Source organism: Podarcis vaucheri (genome assembly GCF_965113315.1).
Source record: "Podarcis vaucheri genome assembly, chromosome: 4".
NCBI lineage: Eukaryota > Metazoa > Chordata > Lepidosauria > Squamata > Lacertidae > Podarcis > Podarcis vaucheri.
In genome coordinates this window covers 69,103,565-69,126,471 of record NC_138762.1, presented here as the reverse complement: position 1 = coordinate 69,126,471, position 22,907 = coordinate 69,103,565, and the positions used below count along the sequence as shown (strand labels likewise).

Sequence of the window (22,907 nt, the reverse complement as noted above, 5' to 3'; positions counted from 1 at the left end):
TAAGCCAAGCCATTGATCTATCTCTGTGTTGACATGTGGCTGCTCTCCAAAGTATGTGTTGACATGTGGCTGCTCTCCAAGGGGGGTGTAGCTTTCCCATTCTTACCTGAAGTTGCCAGGAACTGAACCTGGGAACTTTTGCTCTGCCACCAAACACACAACATGGCCTAGCTGCCACTGTGCGGTCAGAGGTGGTTTTAGGGTGGCACACCGGCACGGGTGCAGCACTGTAGGGGGCGCCACAACAATGCTGTAGAATGGAGCGTGAGAAGCAGGGGTGTGAATTTTAATGTTGCACAGGGCACTGCTGAAATGTGAAAGCCCAAAATCCACCACTGGAGCTGTAAACTCCGACTTAACAAGGGCGAAGTCACTCTCCCTCTCTTGCTCTAGCCCTCTGCATGCAGAGTATATGGATTCCTGTTCCTTTGGGGAATGGGGGATGTCATGATCTCTGGTTCTTGAGGGCAATGACAGCAAGTATTCCAAAGCCAGCTCTGGCAGATCTGTGAGATTATCCCCTTAGGAATGCTCGGAATTCTGCTGCTTTGCAATGTTAGATTGGCAGGGTCTTGGTTTATTTTCCCCCAGGCTCATCTGTGCAATCTAAAATTCCTTTCCACTGCAGTCTTTTATGTAATTGCAATAATATTGTTTTGAGTGCTTTTTTGTGAGTGGATGAAAAAGACAACAGAAAGGTCTGTGCATTCTAGGGAACAAATGACCATCTTCTAATTCCCAGTCAACTGATGCATGCCATTGGTTTCTTTCAGTGCTTCTTGAATTGGGCACTTTATCACCCACGGGATGTAGAGGCTGGGGATACAAGATGTAAACTTGAAATTAGGATGTGGGCTGAGAAAAGCTCCAAAATCCAGGTAGAGGGGGCCGAAGACCTGTCTTAGGCATACCTCTGGTGTAGGTAGGTTTCCTCAGAACATTTTCTGATGCCCTAGTCCTAGATAATAATCTAATTTTGCATTGTTATTTTGCTTGAATTTAGGAAAGCTAGAAGCTTTTAAAGTGATTTCCTAAATTCAAGCAAAACAACAATGGAAAATCAGACGGTCTGATATGGTATCTGCAGTTGACATCCAATTATTATTACAATATGAAGCAGGTGGGATCAATTGAAAATGAAGTAATGAAAAAAGAAATTCCAGAAAAGTTTCTGACCCACATCACTGTCCCCCCCCAATAAGTCTTCAGAAACTAAAAATGCCACTGGCACCAATGGGAAGTTTACCACCAAAGTTTGACTGATAAAAGGTGGAGCAGAGGTTTTTTTGTAGGATTACAAAAAAGAGAGAAGAGTTAAGCCACCCCTTGTGCTGCAGTCCTGATGAAAATCACACTTTCTCTCTTAGTATCATTACATTTTGTAAAAAGGCCCACAGAGTTTTATGCCTGTGCATTTAATGTAAAGTGCGGTCAGGCCCTCGAACTCTTAAGTCTGTGAATATATCAAGAGATTGACTTAAAGGAGTGCTGTTCCAGAACTACCTCAGAAATCAGGCCATATCACAATGCGCTTGTGAAAAACTGAGTATGTCCTGTGGGAAACCAAACAAACGGGAACCAGAGAATCTGGGGGAATCATTAAGGTGTACATTTTACGCGGCGTTTATCGAGGCTTTAATGAGACACTTGCTCCAAATTACTAACTCTCTCCCACACGCACACCCGACATGTTCTTTCTCATAAAGTTTCCGATATTAAAAAGGCTTTGACGGGAAACAGCACAATGCACAATGCTCCTGTCCTAACTAACAACATGTTTTTACATTAAAGAACGACAGCAGTGGGCCTCTTGAAAGCCTTTGGAGGAATATTGTAATGAAATCCATCCTAGTGCTCTAATTCTAGGGAAAGGTTGACTCGGTAGAACCTTTTTACCTCAAGTAACAGGCACAATCGATACTCACTCACAATGGATAGTCTCAAGTGATGGCTGCCATTGTTGTCCCATTTTTCCTGGTTGTGTTGATTGACACTTGAGACATGCTCATCTACAGGACAAATGGGACAACAGCATTGGTGAAACAATGTCAATGCCATCAGCTTCTGGCAGCCTGTACACCTGTAGGTGTACAGCCCTGCGTGAAACTGCCTTATCAGCTCCTTAAGAACAATCGAGGTAGAAGGAAGTGGTAGCAAGAGGACAGACAGTGCAATTGAGATGAATCTGGATTTGAGTGAAAGGTAAATGTTGGCAACAGCAAAAAAAGGGAGACCAGATTGGGTGAATAAATGAATAGAGAGGGTATGTCCGGAAACCCTGGCCTACCTGGAAGAAAGTCCCACTGGCATACACAGTATGTCAAGTCCAGCAGTCAGGAAACACAGTCCAGAGTCAAACCTGAAGCACAGTCCTGTAGAGGTTCTGGAGCATCCAAGCTGAGGTCCATCAATATGGGCAGCTGAGCAGACACAACATCTCAGCTCTACTCTCCTTCCCTCTCTTGAGTCTTGATTGTAGCATCTGGGCTTGATGAGGCATGTGACCCTCACCTGTACTAAGCCTAATCAAGCTGAGTAATCACATACCTCCTCTCTGAGCTAACCTAACAAGACCCACCTGGGCTGTGGGCCCTTGCCTGACTCAGCCTCCCAGAGCATACCTCCTCCTATGCTTCAGGGACATCCTTGTTTGTGGAGACAGGGGTCTCCCTGGCTCTGATTATGGGTCCTGCTCTTCTGGTCCCTGCACACTGACGCTCCATCCCCTTCCTGTCCTCCATCACTTCTTGTGTACTTTTTGCAACCCCAACCTCTCCTTTTCCACCCCCAGCTTGCCCCGGTGGGCCCCAATCGCAGCTACACTCCTCACCGGAATCCTCTTCCTCCTCCCCGTTTTCCTGCCAGTTCATGACAGAGTAAAAGAGGAGGTAATAATAATAATAATAATAATAATAATAATAATAATAATAATTTATTATTTATACCCCGCCCATCTGGCTGAGTTTCCCCAGCCACTCTGGGCAGCTTCCAATCAAGTGTTAAAAACAATACTGCATTAAATATTAAAAACTTCCCTAAACAGGGCTGCCTTCAGATGTCTTTTAAAGAGAAGATAGCTGCTTATTTCCTTCACATCTGAAGGGAGGGCGTTCCACAGGGCGGGCGAGAAGGCCCTCTGTCTGGTTCCCTGTAACCTCACTTCTCGCAATGAGGGAACCGCCAGAAGGCCCTCGGTGCTGGATCTCAGTGTCCGGGCTGAACAATGGTTGGCCCTGGCATAGTTACTGGAGAAAAGAAAGCAATATATTGACTAGCCTGGCAAGGGGAACCTGTGGCGCTCTAGATGTTGCTGGATTACAATGTCCATTGCTCCTGACTCTTGGCCATGTTGACCGAGGATGATGAGAGTCATAGGAGTCAACTCCTAGGGGCCGGAGTCATTGTGCTCATAAAACATTTGAGGAGGCTGGTCCCCCAAAACTGATGGGCATTGCCATTCACACAGTGTGTGTGTGTGTGTGTGTGTGTGTGTGCGCGCGCGCATGCCACATCTTGTGGTGAGGTGTGGCTTACCTGTGTCTCCTCAATATTTTATTCAAGTTGGGACCCCTGATGGGAGTTGTTAGAATCCAGCAACACCTGAGAGCTACGTGTTTTCCATCCCTGTGTGGATATGCTTTTAGCCTATCCTGTTTCATGGCTAAGACAATACAGACATGCAAACAGACATTCCCATTAAAAACAAAACAAAAATGAGGATATGTTTATGTTGCAGTATTGAGTAACTGCACTTGGTAGATCTGGAAATAAGGATGTGTTTGCAACCACGGTACATTCATAAGGATATCAAATGCTTTGGAAGTGCAGAGGCAGTGACTCATACTCTGGTTTCTGTATGTTAAAACAAAATGTTCTCTTACTCAGAGGAGATTATGGAAGAAATAGCACCTGGGAGAAATGGTTGAATTATATCCATTTGTACAGGTATTTTGAAAGCTGGCAGCAAAAGGGTTTGTTCCCCGTGGCCAATTTGTTTTATCTTTTTTTAATTGAAACAAAAAACTAGTAGTTCTGGGATCCAGTTTGCAGCTGGGATACAGTGGGTAAGCTAGCGATCTACATCTGTAATACACCCAAGGAAGCACTGCTGATCTTTTAATTAAACTATGATCACCCAGTTTAACTTGTCTCCAAATGAAAGCAAGGTGTGCTGATATATCAGGTGACTTCACAGCACCTGTTGAGAACTAATAGCTGGTTCAACCTTCATCACACTCTAATTGATGCAAAATCAGAGTGAGTGGGAGTTGTTCAACAACACACAATGTTCAATGGAATTCTTTTGCTCAGGTCTATAAGTTTAAATAGAGCTCACACAGGAAACTTCCCAATGGGTTTTCCCTAATGGGAATTTTGTCATAGCTTTCAGTGTGGTGTAAATGGTCTGCACCCATTAGTAATTCTCAACAGATACTGTGAATTATCTTAGTATGTCAGTCATGCCTTGTTTTTATTTGGAGGCAATTGAAATGGAAATCAGTGTGGAGCATTAAGGTACACATCAACCATTGTCTTCAAAAAAAGTTTGCAATTATCTGAGTTTCAGTGTAAGTACCCCACGCACTAACCCTGAACAGATTAAGCTATGCCAGCCAAGAAGGACAATGAACAAACTGACAAAAACCAGCCAGACCAATGGATTTCTGAAAAAGAGATACAGACAGGAATTGATGTTGGTAAAGTTCTTTGATCAAAAATATAATTCAAGCATTAGTTCCAGGAAATAAATCTTTGCTAAGGTTAATGGTACAGCAAACCCCATTTGTTTCCCTTAAGCTGTTTTCCATATTTGAATGTTAATTATGAATGTAGTGGTATTGCTTCCCAGAAAGATAGGTGTCAAAAATATTGTGTTTACAATGCAACTGACTTGTCAGAGATAGTCATCAACTATGATCTCTCTAGAACTGCCTTGTCACAGAGAAAAGACAAATGGTGTATCAAAACTCCATGTCACTACTTTCAGCTGAAAGTAATGTGTATGCATTACCTAAAACACTGCTAGGTCATTCTTTCTCTCCATTTGGAACAAACCTGGTTTGGGGAAAATTGGATCAAAATGCAGCTTTCTCAAAAAACAACAAGATAGTTACAGGATAGATATATAACATTCTTAGTATACTTTGGAGCTAGAGTCAGAGATTGCAGAGTTGTGGTTGAATGAGTGTAACAAAAGTTAAAATCATAGCCTGTTGTGCTGTTATGAAAAGATAGCAGCCCACAGAACACAAATAATTGTATGTTAATGCTGTATTGTTTTTAACATTTGATTGGGAGTCGCCCAGAGTGGCTGGGGAAACTCAGCCAGATGGGAAGGGTATAAATAATACATGATGATGGTGATGATGATGTTTTATGTGTCTAGGGCAGGTTTAGCCAATGTGGTGCCCTGTTGTTGGACTCCAACTCCTATCAGCCACAGCTGGCATGGCAAACAGTCAGGGATGATGGATCCTATAGTTCACCAACATTTAGAGGGCACCACATTGGCTAACCCTGGCCTAGGGGCTGCCATATCCTCAAATTTAACACAGCCGCTATGCCCCAAAACTCATGTGAACCGTCACTGCTGTGAAGCAGGATGGGGAAAGAACCTCCCTCTCACCATCTGACTAATGGAAAGTAATTGGAAATCTGTCTTGGGGTTTTCAGCAAGTGTCTTATCACATTTACCATCTCATCGTACACAAGACCAGAGATTGGCAACTTCTTGGCAATGACTTGCTGGCAAATACTAATGACTTTCCATACAGCTCCAGGTATATTTGCCACCTGGCGTTGCCTTGAAGCATTTAGGGAATGAATCATTCAGTTACCGATTTAGCTGCCTGTACCTTAGACACAATTATAATTTTGACTATATCTGTAAATAACATATTATGCTAGTGTAATGGTTGCCAAGCAATTACAGGATAATTTATGGTGAAATGTACTTCTCAAAGGCTCGAGATTTCCACACGCTCCATTGCAATGCATGCTCTTTGCACAGCATGTGAGTGACTTGTGTTGCTCCCCAGCCCAGCCCATCTCACCGCATCTTGTTAACAGGAGCTTTGTATTAGTCATGTAATACTACATACTGGCGAGTGGACATAATTTTCCATGAACCGAAGCACAATCGAAACTAATTTGGTGCCTTCTTCCAATTAAGTATTATAGAGATTTCCACCCTGCCTTTCAAACAAATCCCCAGGGTGGTTTATGCAACTTCAGAGATGCAATAAAAACAAAAACAAAGAACAGGCAAACAGTATGTTTCAAAAAGCAGAAAAAGAATGCAAGAAGTGATAGAACACCAGAAAGCAAAGCACTGTGCTGGTCACAGCAACCATTTTAAGTTACTCCCCCCAAGTTGAGACCATGACAGTGGGTTCAGACAATCCAATGTCTCCTTTGGGATAGAAGGGCCAATGCAGGTATCAGAGCACTAAGGGGGCTGGGCCATCATATTGACATGTTGTACATGTGATGCTCATATTATGATGATGGGGTGTGCAGGTGGAAAGAGTGTCTCTCTTTACATCTTGAACTCACTCAATGGCGTCCCTATTAGTAGAGTCCAGGCCAGGCATTGCTCCCATTGCACTATCCCTACTTCCTCTTCATATCAGTGAACGGCAACTAGTCATTTATGTAAGAGAAACATAAAAGGGTTCATCTGGTGATTTGGCTAGGATGAAAGCCATTATCTCTGAGATAAATAGTTCCATAATTATCTGTAATCAAAGCTAGAGACACAGTCCCTTTCTCTTCTGCACATCTACAGAAATCTTCCTTTGTCTGTAAAAGCAGACTTTAAAGTTCAGAGTCCATCTTCCCAAACTCAAGTAAAGTGCCACATAATCTCAGAACAGTAGGAATAGCTTTGGCAATCAGGGTTCTTTTCAAATGTGGACTTGCCAAAGCATTTGTATAGCTAGAAAGAACAGTTTTGCAAGGTCTTTCTTTGCGCTATACCTTGAATTACAAAAGGATTTGTTATAATAATGTCAAAAGGAACCTGAAAAGGACCGCATAATGGCATGGAAATGCACTTTATCTTGCTGAGATGCATACAATATTCAAGAGGTGCCAATGTGAATTTGGATTAGACTGCATTTGACTTGCCTAAGACTTGCTGTGATGTAGATTGCCAAATAGTGATATGCAGCATCTGAGTGAATTATGTGCATGGTCTGTGTGCCAGGCCAGTGTTTGCAATAATCCAACTCATGTCATGATTGGCAGTTATTATACAAGCATCTATTGTTAAGAAAAAGAGAGAGAGCGGCAACTTCACACTACTGTCTTTGAAAGTGGTTGTCAATTGAATACTTCAGAACTGAACAGTGGTCAGACTTCAAGAATATGTAGATCTACAAAGGTGAAAGGAATCGTGGTTCCAATTTTTATCCTATTAACAACATTACTAGTAGAAAATGTATTAAGATTCAATACAATTCATTCCTCTCATGTTGAGTATTAAGATAATGATATCCCTTATAATTTCTAAATGACTATGGATCAGCTATAGTGTTGTGAAGGTGCTGCCATGACCCTTTCATTTTTAATTCTCTTTTATGCAAGTTTCTGACTTGCATAAATTTGACAACCCCAAGGTGTTTCCACAGCTTTCATATTAATTCTACCTTAATGGGACTCTTTGGCTTAACTTTCCAGGTTTGGGCATTTAATATCCTAGCCATAGAAAGAATATATAACACGTGTAGCTGATAAATCGCCAGAAGACTGCGTTTTACAATATTTAGTAGGCAGATGGGATAATCTCAGTTTAAATCTGTTTGAAATATAACTTTAATCATCACGTTGCCATAAGCCCATAGCCTTCTGGCATCTTCAACATATATGATAAAAGTGTTTTAAAATTAATGTATTAGTCCCAACAATGGCCTGGCTCTGGCGCATTCTCACTCCTATATTTTAACAATGCAAAGTGGAGCTTTCCCACGTCACTGAGTCAGTGGGAAATTAGCTCAAGAACATAATAGTGCCATCACATCACACCAAGCATCTAGGACCTACATCCTGCTTCCTACAGTGGCCAATCAGATGCTTCTGGGAAGTCCACAAGCAGGGCTCAGAAGCAATGGTCCTCTCCCAATGGTGTAATTGGAGAGCACAGAAAAGTAGACTTCCTGTGAACACAGAGGCTCCATATAACCAACATGGGTAGTAGTCATAGTTAGACCTATCCTTTACGAATCTGCCCAGATCCCTAGTTCAATGGGGAAGCCTTGAATTTCTTGGCCTTATGGCTGAGGTCAAATATATGGTGTAGCAGTACAACTGTCTTTGGACTATTGAAGCAAACCCTCCAAGTGTCCCTGTTTTCCAGGGACAGTCCCAGATTTACAGAAGCTGTCCAGGTTTCTAATTTGATCACAGAATGCCCCGCTTTTCCTTAGGACGTCCCTATTTCCATCAGAGAAATATTGGAGGGTACGGAGTTATCCGACCCCTGAGCCATCTGAAGACAGCCCTGTATAGGGAAGTTTTTATTTAATGTTTTATTATGCCTTTATATTATGTTGGAAGCTGCCCAGGGTGGCTGGGGCAACCCTCTCAGATGGGCAGGGAACAGTAAAATTAGTATTAATAATATTATTATGGAACAGGACACCCCTATTTTCATTGGAGAAACGTTGGAGAGTATGCTGAGTTGACACCTGTATGTAACTACACAATACGATGTTCATTTAATCATACCATCTGCACATGAGGAGGTTATTCAATTTTATTTTATTTTTAATAGTACAGTGGTACCTCGGGTTACACACTCCACTAACCCAGAAATACTGCTTCAGGTTAAGAACTTTGCTTCAAGATAAGAACAGAAATCGGGCTCCGGCGGAGCGGCGGCAGCAGGAGCCCCATTAGCTAAAGTGGTGCTTCAGGTTAAGAACAATTTCAGGTTAAGAACAGACATCCGGAATGAATTAAGTACTTAACCCAAGGTACCACTGTATCTGGTATGGTCCTTCCTGGTGAAAGGGTTCAGCTTGACTTGATTTAGATTCCCTCTCATGGTGCTTTATTCCTCTTCAAAGCACAACTTATCTCACATCCTTCCAAAGGACACACTCGGTGTTCTCACCTAAAGAGAGCTACACACCTAAAAGAAATGACGAAAACAAGGTAGAGTGACTACAATGCTTTTATGTAGGAGGTTGGAGCAGAGACTTGAGCAACCAGTTCTGCTCCCATTGCGGCCAGCCTTAAAAAACCAGGACACAAAATCAAAGCAGATGGGTATGTCGAGGCCATAGGTGTCATGTGTCAGTAGCCACAGTGGCCAATCTGATGCCTATGGGAAGCTTGTGAGAACTTTCCACAGGGACCTGGTTGGCCATCATGAGAACAAAACTAGATGGGTCTTCGGTCTGGTCTAGCAGGGTTTGTCTTATGTTCTTAAGGAGCGGGCATGATTCATACAGTCCCATTTTCCCAGGTCCAGCATTCCAGGATGGGACTGGGGGTGGGGTGGGGTGGGCATTTGCCAGTTACAGGGCTTCAGACTCTGTCTACCATACCTGCTACTAACAGACTGGCCTGCCCTTCATTCATTGCCCTGAGGACACAAGTGAGGACAACAGAGAGGCTGTCAACTGGCAAACTGCCTTCCTGGTAGCACTTGCTCCAATGTTTACCTTGTGGCATGGTAATAGGGGTTCCAAGGCATCAGGCCCTCAGATGACCTGGTTGGTGCAGGCCAGCTATGAAAGCAGCCGACCGAAGGGCCCTCCAAAGAAGGAATGGGGCCTGGCTTTCCCTGAGGAGTTCTGTCAACCCAGATGGTCACATGTCCTCCAACATTTTTCTGATGAAAATAGAGATACAATAACAAGAACTCGCCCAACTGATTGGACTGCCCTAGCCATTCTGGGAGGCTTCCAACATATATAAAAAGAGAATAAAACATAAAATATTAAACATATCCCCTATACAGGACTGTCCTCTGACGTCTTCTAAAGGTTGTATCTCCCTGGCTCAGGGGTCACTTAACCCTCCAACATTTCTCCAATCAAATTAGGGATGTCCTAAGAGAAAACAGGACATTCCAGGATCAAATCAGAAATCGGAATGGCTTCTGTAAATCTGGGACTGTCCCTAGAAAATAGAGACACTTGGGGAGTCTGTGTTCATGCACCGTGGTGGATTTTGAACAAAGCCAGCTTGTTTCTAATGTTGCATGGGTGCATTGCTTGAATGATAGAGCAAAGCAGTTCAGGTAATTCAGTTCAGGCTGCTATCCCACTTAAGTAAGTGCCACTAAACAAAGCAAGACTTATTTCTGAGAAGACGTGCACAAAATTGCATTGTTACCCTTCTACTTTGGGAGGAGTTTTCTCTCTGTATACTAAAATGAGCCTTCATGAGCCTTCACTTCATCTGGCATTTTCCCACTAAGACTTCTGAACTCTGAGAAGTCCATTTGCTGTTCTTTTCAGCAGAAAAGCTAACATTATCACTTCTGAAGGGATTTTGTTTGAGCGCAATGTTCCTGTACGAGTGGCGTGAGCCCGGATGAAAGGCAGTAAGAGAGTGCCATCTTGTGCTTATATTGGGAAATGTAGTTTAGGAAATAGAGGTGGTTTGGTGAGAGAGAAATCAGCTGTAAATGTTTAATATATGTAATAAAACTCAACGAGAGGCATGCATCTTAACTAACATTGTGCAGTCTACTGGAGAGAGGGCTGCCAATTCTGTTCACTCATGTTTCCAGCCGGATAGCTCAGTTAAATGCAGACTTTATGAGTTTTCCAAGCACTGCCCAAATATTGTAGGTTCATTAGATGTTTGCCAAGGAATAAGAACATGGGATAGATGCCATCAATACAATGGAATAGTGTGGCCACTTGTATTTGCATAAAATTTACCCTTACTAATATATAGGTAGATATGCAAACTGAGAAATATTTAATTAAGCAGAAATACAATACCTCTCAGTGAGGGAGGTTATGACAGGAGATATGTCTGCTGTCTAAATGCTATCTTTTGATGGGCCTTCAAGGCATTGGATGGAATAAGTGTCTAATAAATGTGAATAACAACAACATGACTGGGTTACATGCACATGTGGTTGTATATGTCTGGGCCTTGTGTGACAAATTTATTCTCTATATGTATCAGGGTGATGTGCTCAGACTTAACTCCAGTCTCTCCTTATGCACAGACAACGCACCAACAAGCTCCGCTTGTGAACCAGCTCTCAGAATTTCTAAAACTAATGAAAACTGTCCAGACCTTCCCAACTGTAATTTTTGAAAAGCCAGTTCTCCATAAGAATACATAACATCTGCAGTCTAATCTGCTCCAATATCTGCAGCTTTTGTTGTTGGTATCAATCAAAACAAAACACTTCAGAAAGCAGGTATTCACCATGTTTGCATGGGGGTTAGCAGAACTTAAGCTTTCAAAGATAATTTTATATGGAATACTCATTTTATTGTTGTACTGTTCAGAACCGAAGAGTTGACATTTGGTAATGCATTACCCTTTTCTTTTCGTGTTAGGTGAGCTTTGTCGGCAGATAATTCCTGTGCCATTTTCTTTCAATGTTCACTGGGTTCTTCACCTGTGTGCCAGAACAAATTTATCATACCCTCTAAGTCCCAGTTTTTCTAAGCACCATCTAGAAGCCTCCCAAGTAAGAACCAAAGCCTGCTTGTGTCAAAATCAATAGCAAAACATCAATTGATTTCTATTTAGAAAGATTTGAAGTCATATTGAATATACTGCAAGTGGGGCCAGGCATGTAGAAAAATGGGGATTTTGTCTTACCTTTACCTATTATTTCCTTCTTTGTGGACACAGGTGGTCTGCTTATTGGATTGCTCCTCTTCCTGACCACAGACAGGCCTTATAGAATCATAGAACTGAAGAGTTGGAAAGGACGAGGGTCACGGAGTCCAGCCCCCTGCAGGAATATTTTGCCCAGTGTGGGTGTCAAACCGGAGACCCAGAGATTAGGCATCTCTCTGGGAGAGGGGAGCTTCCCATGGACCCAAACGAGGCTTGAGCAGTGCACTCCAACCTATCAGAGAATTTAGCAGTCCCACTGAATGGCACTGGGTCAAAGAAGGCTAATCTAGCCTGGTTAAGAGTTCTGGAGACCTCAAGAGCTTGCCTCCACTTTTCGTGGCATTTTGGTTGGCCTAACAGAGCTGCGAACCTAATACGGATTTCAGGTGCTGTTTTTCAAATGAGCCAACTCCTATTTTGTTGAGAAACAGCGAGCCTTGAAATATTCAAAATACCCCTTTTCACATTTTTGTGACTCGTTCATAACAGCACTGCACTTCCCGTAGGGAGAACTTTCCCATTGACAACTTTGCAATCCCACTGACTGAAGAGGATCCAGTCAGTTGATGCTGTGCGCAATTGTTGCTTACCAAATTAATTCCCTTTTATCACTATCCTAGGTAAAGATTGCTCAGTGACATCCTGCACCACACTGGGCAACATCAATTGCAACACCCTTTCACATGGTTTAACTCACCACCCTGACAGTTTGATGCATGTAGCCTAGTCTGGAAGACACAGTGCACCAGCCTGAAAAAAACACGGTACAAGCAAGAGCTGTTTTCTCAAAATGTCAGAGATAAAAATTACATGAGAAAATAGGTGGCTGGAATTTTCAGGGAACTGGCACCCTGATCCTCAAATGGTGGCCACAATCCAGTTAAGAGTTAGTCATGTACAAGCTCCACTGAAAGCAGAGGTGCACAGTGCAATCTTATGCATGTTTACTTGGAAGTAAGACCCACTGTGTTTAAGGAGGCTTACTCCCTAGTAGGCTTGTTTAAGACCAGAACTGTGTATGTGTCGCTAGTAATATGCTTCATTGGCTTCAAAAGAACTTAACCATTGTTAACTTTAGTTGGATCAGAACCAATGTATGAAAATAAGCTTGCTCATTTTGGTACATATACTGCTATGTGTACATTTTCCTTCCAAGTTTCAAAGCAAATTTATCTTTCATTATTGGATTCAAAGAGGGGGCAGTTGACCAATTTCTCTTTGTTTAGAGAGGGAGTGACTAAGACCTTTTCAGGGATGATGAAGAAGAACCTTTTTCAGCCTGACAGCCAAATGCCCTTGTGGACAACCTTTCCCGGGCCATATGTTGATTGTGGGCATGGCCAGAGGCCAACAGTGGGTGGAGCAACAGGTGAGAATCTTACCTTTGTACAGTAGGTGACATTTGAGCTATGCAAAAATCAGGTGTTTACACACACACACCAAATACCTCCATAACAGACAAGCACTACGCCTTATCACAGTTCAAGGAGACATTCCAGCCAGGGGTAAATTTTTGTGGAGGATGCATTGTGGGGGAACTGAGGGGTGTCTCTGAGGAAGAGTTGTGGCCTGGGGAGAGTCCTGAGGGTCAGACTGAGACATCTGGATTGGGCCACATTTGATCTCTGGGTCTAAGGTTCCCCACCCTTGGCTCATATAATAACCATACAGTGTTATTAAATACCAGTTGCTTAGCGAATTGTTTTAAATACTACAGTCTGGGGCTCTTTACTTTTTCAGTACATAGGTTGACAAGGATAGAAACTGTGAGGTCATAGATGATAGATAGATAGATAGATAGATAGATAGATAGATAGATAGATAGATAGACAGACATGCACACTCTTTCTCTCTCACACACATACACATACACACTTGCCCAGTTTTTCAGATCCAGAGTTGAGTCCCTAAGGTTGGATGGCGCCTTGTATGCCTCTTTCTGGCAACTCCTGCAGCCAAGCTGCTTTCCTTTAGACCACACCAGCAAGGCCAAGAGGAGGGTCTTGTTGTCTCTGCAGCCCAGGCCTTCCACACATACTGCCCAGGCTTACGTCCCGGGGAGGTCACTTTGGTGCTGCTAATACAGCGGTTTGACTTCACCCCTGGAGGCACCCTCCCTTGTCTCTTGAGACAGACAGCTGTCAACAACAAATATGCCTGGATAAGAAACAACACTTTAATAACCCATCAGGCAAAACAAAACACTTAAAGGTATAACAGAAACCGTTTCAGCTCATCTGGTAGCAGAAGTTCACTCATTCTCTGTCGCTGTTTGCATCTCAAGGACTTCCGTATGCAAAGGCGGCACAACTGCATCAAGGAGAAGGGCCCTGGAGGGGGGAAGAGGCCAAAGAAACAAGCAAGGTATTATTGACTTCATAACACTTTCCCACAAAACACCGTCTGCAGCTGCATCACAAGGTCAGCTTTTCTGAGACCCGAAGCAGCTGCACTGAAACAAAACAGCTTTGAGTTCTCTACTCTCACAGTGCACCTGAAAGCTTCAAGAAATTCTTGTGTTTGACTTTTTCCAAATTGAGATATATTGTTCAAGGTCAAAAGCAAATTACTGCATAAGAGAAATATGGGCTGAAACAAAGACAAACAAAGCAACTGACTGTATTACGAAGGCTACTGCTAAATGGGCAATGAAATAATATAAAAATAGATTTGATTGTCTGTAATCTTTGGGTCTATAATCTTGGGGGGAAAATTGCAGCAACCAATTATTGCCATACGGCTTTAAGATGAAAGTGAAATAGCAATCTTCTGGAATAACATTGATTTTAGTTAAGTGGGCCATTCTACTTTCTCCAGCCCCAAATGGTGATAGTAGTGGGATTTCATCCTTGACCATTATCTGTGGGAAAGAGTTAAATACTGCCTTTACCTCAATGAATTTGCAATCCTTTTCTCCCCTTGCTGAAACTGCAGGGCAGGGTGGAGGGAGAGAGAAAAATAGATACAAAGGAGAAGGTCAGAGTGATAGCGCTGATTTCTAGACAGGAGAGATTGTCTATAGAACAGGAAGTTGCTAGTGCAAGTTCTGCACAGCTCAAAACCATCTAGGAAGGCAGTTGAATAACTGAACAACGGATCTCCTGGGGAAAATGCACAGGAAGTTAATTGGGGTAAAAGAGTAAGATTTTCTGAACTTTTTTTGGGGGGGGAAACAACCTCAAAGCTGAACAGGGGGGGAAATGGGAGGATTATCTTTTGATCATGATATCATGCAGAGCAGATGCTCAGTGTGGAAGTAGCTTTTGTCAGCAAGAAACCCTAAATTTATCCCCTCAGCTACATTAGTGGTTGCAGAGGTCTCCCCTCTGATATAAAGTCAAAAATTGAATTTGAAGGGGGGGGTAGTTATCTCTCTCGGCCCTGACACCCCTCATAGAGTAGCATGCACAAACCGTGTCACAATGGATTTCAAGCAGGGAGCAGAATGCAGATCTCTAGGTCGCTCAAGTAAATGAACAGCAGGCAGAAAAGGGGAAACTTTCCTCTGTGGCCATGATCCAGTGCTAACAGGGGAAATTGCCTTTCCAGCATCAAAGACTACATAGAGTGTAATATCTGAATATGGGCACAGTATACAGATTTCCCAATGTTTTTTTTTAAAAACCCACCATCAAAATACTTATTTATGTACAGCCCAGTGCCGGATTTACGTATAAGCTAAACAAGCTATAGCTTAGGGCCCCACTCTCTTGGGGGCCCCAAGAAAATTTAAAGGGAAAAAACCTGAATATACATTTCCAAAATATATGCCAATGTGTTTGCATTATTAAGTTTGTTATGAATAAAAAATCATTTTAAGTTAGAGCTTAACAATTATTTCACTATTAATATACCTCTTCTTAATTCTATTTCACTATTAATATACGTCTTCTTAATTGTATTTCAGTTCAACAATGACTTTGATAAAATACATATTTTGTCATGTGCAAATGGCTTTAGATACCTATTAGGTCTACAAATTACCATATAGCACATATTCAACACAAAAGACAGCGACAATTCATTGTTGACAAAAGACAGCTGGACATATAAAGGGCCCCATTACCTTCAGTAGCTTAGGGCTTCATCAAACCTAAATCCAGTCCTGGTACAGCCTTTTCAAATGTTCAAAATGCTTAGCATATATTATATCACTAATTCTAGATGGAATGTTGTATCATCCAATAACCGGTTTCTTATTGTGCCAGTCTGTGATAACCCAGAGGAAAGCCAACTCTATCCACGATCATACGTGGAAAACAACGATGCTCGTTTGTTTGAATGAATGATGTGTGTTGCAACAGAAATGTTAGAGCTGCCACACTGAAGTCAAACATCTCATTATGATTTAACGGAGCTGAGCACAGTCATTCATATCCACTATTTAGCTCTCATTAGCAGCTATGTTATTTATCTGCCAACTGCAAGATGAAGGTCGTATTTTCTTACAAAACATGGTAATTAAATATGGCAACAGAGCTTTTAAAAGCCTTTCCTGATACTTGAGGCCTTCAAAACATTTCACAATAGTATAATAACTATACATAGATAGCAAGAGTTAGGCTATGTACATATTTCATCTTTTATTTATCCCTTGAAATGATTCCACACAGATGCAACTATGTTGGCAGGAATAATCTACTGTAGTACATCAGGCCTATACAGCAAACCTTCTAAGGCTTCATATATGACATCTACACTAGTGTTATAAAAAAAACCAACCCACCATCATTTATATCAGGCATAGGCAAACTCGGCCCTCCAGATGTTTTGGGACTACAACTCCCATCATCCCTAACTAACAGGACCAGTGATCAGGGATTATGGGAGTTGTAGTCCCAAAACATCTGGAGGGCCGAGTTTGCCTATGCCTGATTTATATCATACAATGCATATCCCCTAGTGTCTGTATATAACATTTTGATCTAAGTGAATATGTGTGTCTAAGTGTGTAGACGTAGATATAAATATATGCATAAAGAGTCAGACTGGGCTTACAGTCTCCTATCCTGGAAAACATAACAAGCAGGACCAATGTGAATTAGTTTTATGCTCATCAGGAAATATGCAAAAGGAAATATAAATTTTGTGTGATAAGGAGGGTCCCCAAATTTGCTTACAGATCTGAAACAATACAGTCCCACTGGTCTGTTTTTCTTTTATACTATCTGCTGTATTCTTTCAATGCAACAAATAGTATCTAATAATAAGAATAAGAATAAGAATAATAATAATAATGAACCACATATGCACAAGAAAATCGAGTCTATTTTGATGGGTATAAATTTGCTGAAAAGAAGTGTATAGCAGAAGGGAACCTGCTATCAAAGCATTCACATGTTATTGTCACACCAGATGATGCATATTGGCAGTACATCCTACAAGACTTTTTTTCCTTCTTGGAGCACTTTCCCACCCAACTTATTTCTGTTTCATACCAAGAAATATGGGCGTGGATACTTGTCTCTGAACAAAAATCGCAAAGAGTAACTAGGATAAAAACCAAGGTTTTGGAGTTACAAGAACACACAGTTCTACTTTCTTCTGAGACCTGGATCCTACAAAGATGTCCTTGAATGTGTAGCAATCGGCATGTGTACTCCCTATCATAACTTCAGGGTCACATTGTGGCATCAGTTGTTGTAACCAAGTCGAGTTATCTGCATGGTTTTTTTTTATTATTTAGCTCAGATTAACAAGTATAATTAACAATGTGGTGGGAGGAGAGAGAGAGAGAGAGAGAGAGAGAGAGAGAGAGAGAGTCCTTTTCAAAGCTTGATTCAGCACTCTTAAATACTTTGAATTTGAATGAAACCAAGATTAACAGTCACCTTCTCTCTGCAGCAATGTCTGCACTAGCGTGTTGTTTGGAGGAACCAGGTCTGTTGGCTTTTTGCCCTCGGCATTCACAGCCCCGATGTCTGCTCCAAACTCAATAAGTAAATGCACTAAATTAGCATTGGAGGTCTGAGCAGCCACGTGGAGAGGGGAATTCAGTCCTTTCCCAGTATTTGCACTCGCTCCTGGGGGGAGAAAAGGAAAGGAAAAAGTTTAAACTAGCAAAAGCTGCAGTTCCCCATATTCTTTATTACCTCTGGTCAGTTTAAGGATCATTTAAGGCTCACACAATCTCCTCCTATATATGCACATTAGTTGCTGGGGGTTTTTTAGTTTAAATTTCAACTGGCTTCAAGCCTGTTCACGGACTTTGGCTTGCAGCCAAAGCAACGTGGAAACTGAACACGCATGAAAGGATTTGGGGATGTTCACAAAGAATGATTGATGCCTTTGCACAGTACAGGTCCCAGTGTTCTTGACAATTAACCTAACAAGCAAATATTTCAACCCACGTAGGTTGTCTCAGGCAGGTGTTTGAGTTGGCAGGAGAACACAGAGCAAACTGTAGAAAGCTGCAAGGCAAGTTCACTTCTGTCTGCGCAAAATTTGTTACAGTTTAGCCAAACTGAGGTACTCACTCTGGTTTCATTAGGTGTGAATCTCTCAGTTCGGCAACTCAAACGTCCGGCGCGGCTTCCGCTTGAGTTCAAGAAGCTCTTGCAACCAATCAGAAGCCGTGCGTCGGTTGCCGAATATTTCAGAAGTCAAACGGTCTTCCAGAATGGATTACGTTTTACAACCAAGGTTTGACTGTATCTGTTATTCTACTGTGAGACAGGAACCTGTGCACTCCCCACCACCACAAGGGGACAGACAGACAGACAGACACACACACACACACAGAGAGAGAGAGAGAGAGAGAGAGAGAGAGAGAGAGAGAGAGGGATGCTAGACTAGAACTTCCATTATTCCTGATCACTTGCCATGCTGGTTGGGGCTGATAGGATTTGGAGTTCAGCAGGCTTCTCACCCCTGCTATAAGGGTATGGTATGTTCCTAGTGGCCTTAAGTAAATTTGCAATTTTAATGCAATCAGCGCGAGGAGAAGAATACCCTCTGTACTTCTGATCTGAGGAGAGACTGTGGCTCAGTAGGCTTCTGATGGAAAAGGTCCCAGGTTCGGTCCCCAGCATCTCCTCATCGGGTTGGGAGGCATCTGACTGAAACCCCGACCACTGCCCATCTATACTGAGACAAATAGAGCTAGATAGACAAAAGATCTGGTTCATATAAGGGAGCTTCCTGTATTGCTATGTTGGGGTGGACAGGTTCAAGAAGGGGCGTGGGTGGTTTTGTGTTTACATCGGCCACGGCCTCCTCTGAGTAAGGAGAACCTTGTTGTGGTGGATCTAACTTGTTAAAATATGAGCTTATTTATTTCAGTGGCTGTTGTCCAAAGAGATACCCTGGGATCTGTTAACACCTTACAAATTCTGCAGGCAAAATTCTTGCATCACTGTTATTTCCCTTTTGGGGGTGGGGAATTCCCTTGCTGTTTTGGGGATTCCCTCCCTCTGCTTAGGTTTTCTAAAAACTATTATATACCTGTATACCTGAAGGAGCGACTCCACCTTCATCATCCAACCCAGATACTGAGAAGTCCAGGCAGAGGACCTTCTTGATAGTGGAATTCACCCTGTGGAACGCCCTCCCATCAGATGTCAAGCAGATAAACTAATAAACAACTATTTAACTTTTAGAAGACACCTGAAGTCAGCCCTGTTCAGGGAAGTTTTTAGTGGTTGATGTTTTATTGTGTTTTTAGTATTTTGTTGGAAGCTGCCCAGTCAGATGGGCAGCATATTATTATTATTATTATTATTATTATTATTATTATTATTATTACAGATCTCCTCAGGCTGGCTCATAACCTTTCTTTTGTGCGTGGATGATGTCATTTTGGCTTCATAAGGATCCATCTTTGAAGAGAGAGTTTGCTCTTGGCTTACAAATCAAGGGTAGCCAACATGCTGCTCTCCAGATGTTTTGAACTACAATTCCCATCAGCCCCAGCCAGTGTGGCCAAAGGTCATGGATAACTGGAGCTGTAGTCCACCATGTTGCCTACCCCTGATGCAGGATATAACATTTTAAAAATTACCTGACTCAAGTAATTTTTTGACACAGTCCTCTTGCTGGCTCTCACAAGCGACGTATAGTGGGGTGCCAAGATGCTTTATGTTGTGATCAATATTGACTCCGTGGGATACAAGGGCTTCCACACATTTGGTATGACCTTAAAGGATTACAGGCAGTTTATAAGTCGTATCAAAACCAACCTGATGACTAAAACATTGTGGCCATGATAGAAATCAGCAAGGCTTTGCTGTCTTTTCAAAAATTTTCCAGTTTCATCCACTCTCTTTGTCTCTAACAATAAGGTTTCTTTTTCTGCCAAATTTTAATGAACCTATTTGGTGGGATTGACGGTTGCTGCTTCTGCACAATGAAATTCAAACAAACATTGTTTCCCGCATTATCTTATTTCCTAACCACCCCAAGAAAACAGGGCTAGCCCTCTTAGAAAGCCAGTGTGATAGAAGTTGTGCTCAGTGATAACACTAAACCATGGTTTATCATTATGGTAATAAGACTACTCTCTTCCAGGACTTGCACTTCCCCTCCCTACTTTGGTGCATCTGTGAGGTAGTGATTGGAATCACTCTCTGTTTCAGATTAACTGCAGTTAGGCGTGTCATTCAAACCCAGCACTGTGGTTGATGCTGGTTAGTGAAAACAAACCGGCTGCATAAACCATGGTTTGATTAAACATACATACACATCACAGGTGGTTTTGAGTTTATATGCAACCCATGCATTTAAATGAAACAATGGATAAAGAAACAAAAAGAAAAAGAAAATAAAAGAAAATAAAATGAAACAATGGATGCAAAGATTGTGTTGGCATAAAGGCACATCTGCTGACATTTACCTCGCTTAGCAGCTTCGTGGATAGGTGATGCCAGATCGCACACGGCATGGGGGCTGGCTCCATGCTGCAGTAACAGGTTCAAGCAGTCTACACTGCCACTGACACAAGCATTGAACAAAGGGGTGTTCCAGTCAATGGTAGCCATGTTCACCTGAAAGGAAAAGAGCCAGCAATGTAGATGTTGCCTAAAGCAGTGGAACAAGCATTGGGAAAACAGCCATGCAAATGAATATTTACTAACCACCCCACCATAAGTCATTTTGTTGGCATTAAGCGTGACATTTTCGTCAGCCAGAAATAAGCATATGCCACCTAGCTTTCAATTTGAGACGTTCTTGCTGTTTTCAGTGCTAAGACACAGTCCTAAGAACGTTTGAAGCATTATCAGCATTATTTGCTCACACCCTGTTCCCATCCAGTCAAGATCAGGGGCAATGACTTTCAGAGAGATTCCAGCCCCTGGCCTTGTTTTCTATAAACAAATTACTGCAACCAGTCAGCAGCAACCTTGCACATAGCATATGCAATTCTAGAATATTTATTCTATTCTTAATAGATTGTCCTGGCGGTGATTGGGAAGGATTTTTCCCCAACCACAGATTGGTCAGCGACAATGAGAAAGTAGTGCCGAGTGTTTGTGTGTGTCATCATTGGCATGGCTCACTTTCTTGAGCTATCAGGGCATCTTATTTCTGCATGCACCCAAATCCCAGACATCTTCAAGTTACTCACATTGGCCCCGTGTTTTAACAAGACACTGGCACAGGCAGAATGTCCCCCTAAGCAAGCTTCATGGAGAGGAGACATACAATCTGCTGTCACAAGATTCACACTACTTCCCTGGTTTAAAATAAAAAGAAAGGATAATTAGAGGCTGATCCCTGCATGAATCTGAAATGTTTTATGTTGCCAGCAGTGCAAGTCTATTCACTAATACTCAGAAGCAAGTCCCATTAATTTAAATTAAATGAGGTAAGTGTTGTGTACAGCATCACAGTCCTAAGCACTGGAGCACCCTTGGTCTCAGAGACGGTAGCGATTGTTGTTTCAGTTGCGTAAGTCCCACTGACGTGAGGAATGATTGGTTCACTCAAGGGTTATTCTTGATATGCAAACTTACTTCAACAATGATGCATCTGCAGAATGCAGATGTGTGGCTTCGCTATCTGTCTATTCCCAGTTTCCTTAGAAATTGTAGGGACCTTTTTGCTAATCCACCATTATTAAAAGACTGAAAATGAAAACATAGGAACGTAGGACACTGCCTCAGACCATTGGTCCATTTAGTTCAGAATTCCAGACACTGACTGGGAGCTAGTGATGGACAAATCTGTCAGCTTGTTCTCTCATTTTATCCATTTTTCAAATCTTAGATTCAGTGCTCGACATTTCTGCAGCAATGTGGGATTTTTTAATTCTCACAAAAAACCATCAGCATTTTCATGCAAATTTATCCTAATAAACACATTTTTACATGCAGTGTCGGCTAATATACATTTCTGTAAGCAATTTCCTCCTAACAGGATACCTTTTATAAATATAGAATTGAACACTTTCATCTAATACATTCATATTCACATTCTTTGGTTGGAGAACTACATTGCAAAGTTCAGAGACTCTGCACAGCTGTTGTTAATATACTACTGCATTAGTCAGCAGTGCCATTCCCCACACCCATGTTCCTTTTGCAATGCCTATTTACAAGTAAATTCCACTCGGGAAGGTTCATCCCGATGCTAATGACAAGCCTCCTGTTTGCAGTTTCAGCTTGCTGATCTGGGCTCTGATCTAAATAGCCTTTGTAAATTTCCGCAATGTCCGTTTCTTTTCCAGAGTGGTGGGGGTGATACCCTCTCACTGTTTTCTCTTTTCTTTTTCAAACGGTAAAATGGCATTAAGTTTCAACATTTAAAAATGAGAAAAAGGAAGTGAGAAGAAATCAGTAAGTAAGGCTACCATCCTAACTTGACAGCAAATCCCATGGCACTCAATAGGACTGATTTCTGACATGGTTACAATTGCACTGTAAAACTCTGCCCCACACCCTGCTACAATTCTGGAAAGCGAAACAAACACCGGGGGAATTAGATAGGGTCTATTGCAGGCTTATTAACTACTCGCCCCTAGGCCTGGATCAAAAGCAATAAAAAGTTCATCAATAAAATGGACTGAACTTGCAAAGACAGAGTGTTCAGTTTAAAGGCACTGGAGCCCCGAAATACCGTAATAGCATTTCACCTGCTCACCCTGGACA

At 42.1% G+C, this 22,907-nt stretch overlaps 1 protein-coding gene and 1 long non-coding RNA gene across 12 annotated transcripts in view; both read right to left on the bottom strand.

Annotated features, from left to right (window-relative positions):
- Window positions 1–5,321, bottom strand: part of LOC309531444 — a 60,091-nt gene extending 54,770 nt beyond the window's left edge. Inside the window, exons 1-3 of the long non-coding RNA XR_014219312.1 lie at window positions 5,012–5,321; window positions 4,590–4,664; window positions 1,930–2,009 (exon numbers count right to left, since the gene is read on the bottom strand). This is a non-coding gene — a long non-coding RNA (uncharacterized lncRNA). The remainder of the gene's footprint in view (window positions 1–1,929; window positions 2,010–4,589; window positions 4,665–5,011) is intronic.
- An 8,656-nt stretch (window positions 5,322–13,977) lies between these two features.
- ASB9 (ankyrin repeat and SOCS box containing 9) overlaps window positions 13,978–22,907 on the bottom strand; it is a 21,145-nt gene continuing 12,215 nt past the window's right edge. For 8 of the 11 annotated variants that reach the window (XM_082220922.1, XM_082220920.1, XM_082220918.1 and 5 more), the window contains 5 exons: window positions 21,386–21,493; window positions 20,654–20,804; window positions 19,823–19,957; window positions 17,655–17,846; window positions 13,978–14,153 (listed from right to left, as the gene is read on the bottom strand). In XM_082220922.1, the coding sequence (XP_082077048.1) occupies window positions 14,029–14,153; window positions 17,655–17,846; window positions 19,823–19,957; window positions 20,654–20,804; window positions 21,386–21,493 (711 nt within the window). In that variant the 3' untranslated portion in view covers window positions 13,978–14,028. Of the gene's footprint in view, window positions 14,154–14,713; window positions 14,752–17,654; window positions 17,847–18,774; window positions 18,905–19,822; window positions 19,958–20,653; window positions 20,805–21,385; window positions 21,494–22,907 lie in introns of those variants that run through there. The other 3 variants (XR_014219309.1, XM_082220923.1, XR_014219310.1) reach the window with 3 other exon arrangements.